This window comes from Planococcus citri, chromosome 5, assembly GCF_950023065.1.
Source record: "Planococcus citri chromosome 5, ihPlaCitr1.1, whole genome shotgun sequence".
In the NCBI taxonomy this organism is placed as follows: domain Eukaryota; kingdom Metazoa; phylum Arthropoda; class Insecta; order Hemiptera; family Pseudococcidae; genus Planococcus; species Planococcus citri.
Window position 1 is genome coordinate 60,982,672 of NC_088681.1, and position 9,652 is coordinate 60,992,323.

The following is a 9,652-nucleotide window of genomic DNA, read 5'->3' on the forward strand; positions in this document are numbered from 1 at the left end:
TCGAACCGCAGACATTCCAATAAAGCACCCAGACGCAAACAGATCATAGAAGAAGGTAAATCAGCGAGTACGAGTACCTATAAAACCACACAACCAAAACAAAACAAAACACTTTCGAAGGTCAATAGCACTCAATTGGCCGGTTGAAAAATCTACTCGTATCCAAAGAATATACCGCATTTCTTAAGGCTATTTGCTCGCGTGCATGTGTAATAATTACCACCACCTCACCATTAAGGCTTTTGTTCTTATAATCTTATTGTTAGATAGCATAAAACTCGTCTGTGCTGTATACGAGTATCGACGACTGCAGTACCAATAGGAAATCGTGTAGGTGGCGTGCTCGAGACGCTCAGCAGGACACAGGTCAGTATCAAGGTTTATGCGGTATGAAATTTTTAACACAATATAATATGCAGATAATATTACTACGAATAGGTACATATTTCGTCGTGGGATTTTTGTATTGTACTATCGTATGTTATGATGAAGCTGGTACGATCAAGATAGGCATAGAGTGTGGCATTGCTATGGGATAAAGCTCAGAGCAGGTGACTCTTGGCGTCTTGTTAACTAAAACGACGACAATGTATAATTACGACTTGCGAGTAATGAGCATACTAATTAGTAATCACATCGTCGTCAGTAAACATGTAGTACGTAGGTCTAGGAAACCATAATGCAGTATGCACGAGTGTCAAGCTCACGCTCACAGACTTGGCACGATACGGCCATCTACGTATGTAGGTTTAGTAAAGTGTTCAGTAGGGTGTATAATATTACTTATTCGTATACATGGCGGAAATTTTTTTAAAAATTTTTTCGCTCCCACTCTCTGAAGGTGTTACCTTGGTGAGAAAATCACATCATCAAATTTTCAACCCCCTCAGTGAAAAATAAAGTGGTGCTAATGAATCCTCAAATTTTACAAAAATCACCAAAAATTTCAAAATGGAATTAAACGCTTGAAACATTGTATCATGCTGCATTTTTGGATGCTCTTCTCATATTTCTTCTCCAGCTGGTGCAAATATCTTCTCAAAATTGGCGAGAAATCTAACCTCTCCTGTGTAAGTGATTCAAATTGAGATGAAAATTTCTTCTTTTAGGTACCTACCTGAAAATTCAAAAAAACTACGATTAAAATTGTTGAGAATTTTTAAAGAAATTAGTGGCATAGTCGTTCGTAAATTACAGTCAATCTTAAATGAATTGGTAGGTAATTTTTGGTAATTTTGGTAAATTATTGTAATTTTTAGTGAATTAGGTAATTTTGGTAAATTATAGACAATTTTGATTAATTTTGATAATTTTGGTAATTTTGGTAAGTTCTGGTAATTTTGGTAAATTTTGGTAATTTTGATAAATTTTGGTAATTTAATTTTGGTAAATTCTGATAATTTTGGTAAATTCTGGTAATTCTGGTAAATTCTGGTGATTTTGGTAAATTCTGGTGATTTTGGTGAATTCTGGTAATTTTGGTAAATTCTGGTATTTTTGGTAAATCACTGGTGATTTTGGTAAGTTCTGGTAATTTAATTTTGGTATTTAAATTACCGGTAATTTTGGTAAGTTTTGGTAATTTTGATAAATTTTGGTAATTGAATTTTGGTAAATTCTGGTAATTTTGGTAAGTTCTGATAATTTTGGTAAATTCTGGTAATTTTGGTAAATTTTGGTTACTTTGGTAATTGTGATAAATTACTAAAAATTTTGGTAAATTTCGGAAATGTTGGTAAATTCTGGTTATTTTGGTAAATTCTGGTTATTTTGGTAAATTTTGGTTAGTTTGGTAAATTTTGGTAATTTAATTTTGGTAAATTCTGGTAATTTTGTTAAATTCTGGTAGATTGTGGTTATTTTGGTAATTGTGATTTACTGGTAATTGTAAATTTTGTAAATTTTGCAAATTTTGGTAAATTTTGTAAATTTTGATAAATTTTGTGAAATTTTGGTAAATTTTAGAAACTTTGGTAAATTCTGGTTAATTGGTAAATTTTGGTAATTTTGATAAATCACTGAGAATTTTCATAAATTACTAAAAATTGTGATAAACTACTGGTAATTTTGGTTGATTACTGTTAATTTTGGTAAATTTTGGTAAGTTTGATAAATTTTGGTAAATTCTGGTAATTTTAGTAAATTCTGGTAAATTCTGGTAAATTTTGGTCATTTTGGTAATTGTGATAAATTACTGGAATTTTTGGTAAATTCTGGTTATTTTGGTACATTTTGGTAACTTTGATAAATTACTGGAAAATGTGATAAATTACTGGGATAAATTACTGGTTATTTTGGTAAATTTTGGTAATTTTGATAAATTACTGGGAATTGTGATAAATTACTGGTTATTTTGGTAAATTTTGGTAATTTTGATAAATTACTGCTAAGTTTTGTAAATTACTGGTTATTTTGGTATTATATGTAACTCGTTTTCTCAAAAAATCGAAAATGAAAGTAGCAAAACTGTCACCTTGGGGGGGGGCGATTGCCCCTTGACTATGCCACTGAAAGAAATATATACCCACATAGTAATGTATTTCCATCTGCAAAGAGGGCAATCAGGGAGGAAGTCATAAAATTGTCTTTTGTTCCATAATTTTTAGGTGGGTCGGGGGGGGGAGAAGGAAGATGACGTATAGATATATTTCCGTTTTCAAAATCTTCCAGAATTTATCTCTAGATCTCGCATCTAAAATCCAAAATTTGGATGAATTTCGAATCTACGAATAGGTTGAATTTCAATCTCGCTATATTTATGAAATATTATCAGGTAATCATCCTGACACGAATGATTTATTTTTTGAGTTCCATAATGATTGATTATGATCTATATAAGGGATGTCTAATTAAATATTGTAGAAGAAACATCGCCATCGTAAAATATCGCATAATTTTTTCAAAATAATGCCAAAAAGGCTGCTAGCAAAATTAGGGTATTTTTTTTGCGAACCGTTCGATAAAGCTAACTTAGGTATACCGCATTTTGCCTGCGGTACCGACCACTCAAATGACTAATTAATTTCCTCATCGTTTCACCGAAAGGGCTGCGGACTGTGGTTAATTAACGAAATATTATACCTAAGCGACGAAAGAGGAAAAAAAAATAAGCTCACTAGATCGCCTTGAGATGGATGTCGTCGTACGGTAGCTTTGCTAGATGGCGATATTATGGACTAGTTTATGGTGTGCGTAGGTAAAAAAAAAAAAAAAAAAAAAAATACAACGATGATTAAATTTAGATTATAGTACGATGAAGTACATACCTATGATTCGTATTTACGCGAAATAGGTAAAATAAAAGATTTCCTATATTAATATAGGTACGAGGTGCTCGTTGAGAATTGAGAGAGAGGTGTAATTACACTGCATCAATGGTATTAACTGCTGGCTGGGATGTATTGAGGCAGATTAAGCAACTGTATCCGGGTTAAAGTACTCGAACGTATTTCTTTTATCCTCGTAAAAGAAATAACGTATCTATCACGGTTGCTTTGAGTTAAGAGGATTATACGTATTGGTGCAATGGTCTGTCCGGTATTGCGAATTTGGTCCTCGTCGCTGAAGATTAGAGATACGAGGCTTGGGTGTATTTTACTTCAATAATGGTGATTGATTTTTTTTCTTTCTTAAGATGCAAGTGGATGGAGATAAGATTTTGCAAAAATCGAAAGATATCAGAGGGAGGAAAAATACTGAAAGGGTATTTAGAAATAAATCTTGTTTGAAATTTCTTTTGCATTTAAAAGCTAATACATGAGAAGAAAAGTGTGTATAGCAGGAAGGTTTTGCATAATCCCTCAGTTACGTGACAGAGCTATTAATTTTGTACAATAAACACCTTAAACTTGAGGTATTATACGACGATGTTGCGGTTAAACAGGGTAGGTAAGATGTACAATGTGTGGTAACAAGGTGAAAACTACTCTTGCGTTTAAATTCTTAATAATGTACAAAAAGGGTTGTTTTGGTATAGGTGTGTTGCAGGGTTTGTACTTTGTAATTAAAAAATATACCGCGATAAATTCATTAGGTATGGGGAGGGATTTTGGGTGAATTTTTGGTACAAAATCCTGGGATTTCGTGTATGGTGAATTTTAACGTTACCTACTGAAATTTTATTGCTCAATTTTTAATCAATTTTTTCAGAAAAAAAAGGAAGGGGTGGCATTTTATTTTCAATTTTTTTTTAACATATCCATGATTTAAAACTTTCCTCGCAGAGGAGACTTTCCCTCATTTTTTTTTTCAAAAATGTAATTTCTTTTTAACACTCTCAATTTTGAAAATGGGTTATTTTGCAAAATAATGTTTTTTGTTTGTCTCAAAAAGTTAAATCAATAATTTGGGTCAGAAATGGGAGCGTTTCAGGGAAATCACGTTTTTGAGCGCAGGGTATCACGACGTCCCTAACTGTATTTTTCTTTAATATTATCATTGAAAATCTTGAAACTTTATAGAATAATTTTTTGAGATATTTTAATAGGCGACGAAAACTCAAAAAATGGAATCCAAAAAATATCACCATCAGATAAAATTTTAAGTGCTGTAGTCTATCGCATTTATTGATTTTTGGCTAATTTTTGAATAATAAAATTGGGTCAATTTTCAGCTCTCTTTGAAAAAAATCCAGGAAGTTATCAAAATTTGGTCAAAATAAAGTTCCAATTGATATACCCTACCTACTTATTAAATATTCAGCTGAGCTTTGGTTCATGTGATATTCTCCATCTCCTGAAACGACTTCCGGAAATTTCGAATCATTCTGGAGTTTCAAGCAAATTTTTTGAATTTTATAATTTCAAAAAAATATTGAAATATGAAAAGATTCTGCAGTGAGCAAATTAAAATAGTTTTCGTATGTTTTTTTTTTGTTCTGGAAATTTTTAAATCCTACACTGATAGAAATTCATAAAAGCGAAATTTCCTCCAAAAACAGGTATTATTTTTCATTCACGAATGACGAGCCTATCCTTGACAACGAACGTCATAAAATAGGCCATACTAACGCAGCAGTTTGAAACATATTGTTGGAAGACAGGAAAGCTCCTATACCTACCAGCCGAATAACGTAGATAGATTTGAAAATAACACATTTTATAATGTTTTGATGCATTAAAACGTGAATTATTTATTCAAGTGTTTCGAATTTCGCATTTCTTGCTTCGTAGTCACATCGATCAAACTTCTAGGTTCAAGCTATCAATATGGTTTATTTCGTACATTTTTCGTGATACGTATAACGTAGTCTGTCTTCTTCTTCAATTCATCGCATATTTTTTTGAATATTTCACAACTATTCACCATCGACCATCGTATCAATTTTATATTATTTGCACAGAAATGAACATTTCATTCAACAGTGCCCTATCTTGGTTTTTTGCCATAATCGTATTAATCAATACACTAAATTATGGTAAGAATATCCAACGCGGAACTTGAAAAGAGGCTATATCAATACTTTGCAATTGGTTTTTTGTTCTTTCTGCAGTTTCAAGTCATTGGCCCGTATTCCTTATCCAATGGGACGAAGACGATTACTCTTACGCATTCGATTCGATATTTGACTATAAACAAGACCGTTACGTTGCCCAAGCTCCTACAGGTAAAAACATTCTAGAACTTTGCTCGCGAAGTGATATTAAACCCGGAAGCAATGAAATTGTAAAACTTGAAAAGGAGCAAGCGGTCATCGATCCTGAATTATGCCCGAAACCTTTCGAATGGCGTATTTTTAAATCGATCAATACTCAAATCAACTTTATTGGAATTGCGGTAAGGTCTCATGATACAACATTGTCTGCACAACATTCGATTCATGTGCAATTGTGCATATTTTCAAAGAATTTTGATTAAGAAGAATTTACCTAATTCAGATGCGCACACCGGAGAAAAAATCCGAAATTCAGTATTTAGATGTGGATGAGGTAAGATGAAGCTAACGTACTTGTATGTATCAAGAAGTCTCGTGGAGGTGGAAGATCTTCGTCTGCTCCTGTTATCTACCATTAAAAATAGTATCTGATCAGATCCATTCAAAGAGCCAGATCAGATCCAATCACTTTCCCTTGAGCTCAAAAATATCCTTTTTTCCTGCATTTCATTCTGCTCACAAGGAAACCTTTTGAATTTAGGCTCCGCTTCAAACGAAACCAAATTAGATCGAAAGAGCGAAAGAGCATGTCCCACAACTCTCATAACCAAAATTTTAGGGGCTAAAATTCATTTCGAGGGTTTTGGTGATTTTTTCAAATATTCAAATTTGGGCAAAAATGTTTTTAAAAAAATCAAAATTTTACCAGGTTGGTCTAGAAATCTGGGATTTGTTTTGTATACTATTTTGACACCTCCTGAGTGAATTGGTGACCATCTCAAACTGTTCTGGGGTCTCCAGCGGATTTTGGAAAATTATTTTCAATCCATTTAATAGAACTTCGAAAACAAGAGAATCCGAAATTTCGCTGGAAGCTCCAAAAAGTGGTTCAAAACCATCGCAAATCTACTCAGGAGATCGAAAACAGAGTACGAACCAAATTTCAGCATTTCAAGTCAATTTTGTAAAATTTTTATTTTTCCTATTTTTAACCCCAATTTGAATTTTTGAAAATTTACTAGAATTCTGAAAATGGATTTCAGTTTCTAAAATTATGGCTGGAGGTGTATTTTGGGGTCCTCTATAGACTCTCTCTGTGTCTGGTTTGAAAATTGATGGACGAATTGAAAACAGTATTTTTTTTTGGGGTCAAAAATCCTAAAATGAATTTCAGAATTTAAAATTTTGGTCAAAGTTATTTTTAGGACATGCTCTTTCCATGTGGGTGTGAGTTCAGAAGATCCGTTTGTTAAACTCGAGACATGTTTTTCAACAGGATTACTCAGTGCTCGGATTAATCGGTTTTGTATTCGATAAAACTCGTAATCGAACTGAGCTCGTGTGGTACAATTTGGCTCCGGGTCGCCTTATTCATCCCGAGATTATCAATGGCGACGATGAAACTGAAGTAAAATTTGAACCGAACTGGGATTTTTTTGGCTTTGATATTGATGAGTTATATTCTCGAGTGAGTCTTTGTCACACGTTAAAATACCTACTTAAACCGCAAATACGAGTAAATCTTGACTGTGCAAATTTTGCAGGAAAACTGTCCACTCGTCAAAGTTTCCTTGGCTCCCAAACAAGATTTCCTTTACCCTAATTTTAAAATGGCTTCACGAAAGAATGTTTTAACTGCTCCTATGTTCACCGAGTTACACGACCAATGGCAAGCTTTGGAAGTATTCACACGAAAAGTGGCCCAAGTATGTGTTGGTCAATTTGCACCACAAAAATTGAACATACAGGGTGGCTCAAATGCGAGCTAGGTTCCAAAAAAAGAAAAATTGTGAAATAAAACTGAGCCTTCCTAATTTTGTTTGAAAAAGTGATATAGGTACCTATTTTTTTCTAAGAGCTACTTTGGAGTCTGAAGTATAGGAAGCTGTACCTTATTGAACATTCAATTGATCGGAATCTAACGTGCATTAGACCACCCTAAATTTCTATCCACTAAAATACGTAGGTACCTCTCAAATCATGAAACCTTCTTCAAACTCATCTCCATAAAATTCACAGGTACTCAACAAGTTATTCATAACAGCGGGAATTTATTCAGATATACAGGTACTTCATCCAACTACTAAAGAACCTGTAACACTGTTACTGAACCCGGGGAATGAAGAGTACCCCTCCCCCATACCGAGGTATTTTTTCAGAGCAATCACTTATAAATTTGAATTCGAAAATCAACAATACAATTACGGAATCATGTTCGTAATGCACAACCACAAAGCAAAAGAAGAAAAAATTTGCCCCGAAGACGAGGCCGAAATCGCAGAAACAGGTTGGATGAAGTTCCTGGCTGCTGACCAGCTCAAGGGTCCGATGTACGCTTGCTTGTACAATAAAAAAAATATGAAATTTTTTGAAAGAGAAATCGAATTAGAATTCAAAACTTTGAATTTGAATGATATGGTGACATTAGCTGTCAATCCCGAGACAAAGGTTGAATATCTGAGGAATGTCAACGTTATCGAGGAGATGAAAATGTGGGCAGAAGCGAGGAAAAAAGCCAAGGAGCAGAGCTATGAGATCATAGTGCATACGTAGAAGATGATTTGAATAAATCGCCATGTTTGCTAATGAGATCTTTCGAAGCTAATTTTTTTTTCTGAATGACATTCAACTTCAAAAAAAAATCTTCACTCAATTTGGTCAAAATCCATTGACAAATGACTGAAGGAAATGCCACCCAAACGAGCTGAAAATAATAAACAATGTTTTTTTTACTTCTCGAAATACAAAATTTTTAGAGCTTTTGCCCTAAATTTGATTGGGTCTTTTTGCTTATGTTTCTTAAAACTGAAATTTCTGAAAAAAAATCACTCAAATTTTTAAATTTTTAAGCCAAGAAATCGAATTTTTTACATTAAAAAAAAACACCGTTCTCTCAATCTCAATTATCAAAATGAAAATTTTCAAAAGATCAATCACACAAAAACCCAGAAACTTCTGCAAAATGAAATGTATTAACCGTCGATCTCAAACAAAAATTACTAAATTTCTAATTGGTCACACTAGATCAACTCATAATTATATTTTGAAAAAAATTAATCCACCTTTATGTTATAATTGTAATGAAATGTTTGATAACAACCACTTGATTGCTTGTCCCGTTTTAAACCTTCAAAATCTAAAAGATGATTTGAACCAATTCCTAAATAATAAATTAACTTTTAATAATATTAGGTAGTAGATTAATTAAAAACGATAAACTACTCCATCTAATTTAAATTTTTAAAAAATAGTATGTATAAGTGCTTTATAAAAACAAATTATTATTGTGTTGTAAGCACTTTCAAAATAAATATCTATCCTATCTATCTTTTGCCCTCTCTATTCCAGGCTCAATTTGTTTGATTATTATATTTTTATTTAAAGAATAAAAATGAAAATTTTCTATAAGTCATAATAAGCTATGAATGTAACCTAATTACCTACCCTGATTCAAATTCAATAAAATAGATAAATAAAATTCTCACACAGAATTTTTTTTTACTTCTTGAATTACAAAATTCTGAGAGCATTTACCAGCACTTCGTTTGGGTCTTTTTGCTTTTGTTTTTTAGAACTGAAATTTCTACAATAAATCACTTGAATTTTGAAATTTTTAAGCCAAAAAAATCAAATTCTTTCCATAACGAAAACATTGTTCTTTCAACTATCAAAATTAAAATTTTCAAATTCCATCTTGCATCTATGATTGGAAACAACAAATTCTGCTCATGCAATTTTCATGATGTTGAACTATGCTATCTGTGATCGAGGAGGGATAGTGACGTCTTCATGAATGCTTCAACATTATGAAATGCCAGCGACAGCTGCAATTTGACAGTGTAAAGCTTTTCAAAGTGGTAGATAAGCCTACTTTGATACTTCTGCAGAAAAACAATTGTACCACTAACCTTTGCAGGATGTAACTATGTATTTGTTGACAAATATCGAGAAAGAATATTGACTTCAGCAGGAATTTCTCAAAACTTTCAAAAGTTCAGAGTTGTGGTTGAACAGCAGTTGAAAGCTTTTTACTGAATCTCAAACCCCCTGAATCCAGTG

The 9,652-nt window shown here is 32.7% G+C and overlaps 1 protein-coding gene across 1 annotated transcript; it reads left to right on the plus strand.

Moving 5' to 3' along the window:
• The first annotated feature begins 5,250 nt into the window (after positions 1 to 5,250).
• On the plus strand, positions 5,251 to 8,910 carry LOC135847694 (uncharacterized). Its single transcript, XM_065367357.1, has 5 exons — positions 5,251 to 5,416; positions 5,492 to 5,927; positions 6,870 to 7,061; positions 7,138 to 7,299; positions 7,613 to 8,910. The coding sequence occupies exons 2-5, from the start codon at positions 5,877 to 5,879 to the stop codon at positions 8,144 to 8,146; spliced, it is 939 nt and encodes a 312-aa protein (XP_065223429.1). The 5' UTR covers positions 5,251 to 5,416; positions 5,492 to 5,876; the 3' UTR covers positions 8,147 to 8,910.
• The last annotated feature ends 742 nt before the right edge of the window (positions 8,911 to 9,652 follow it).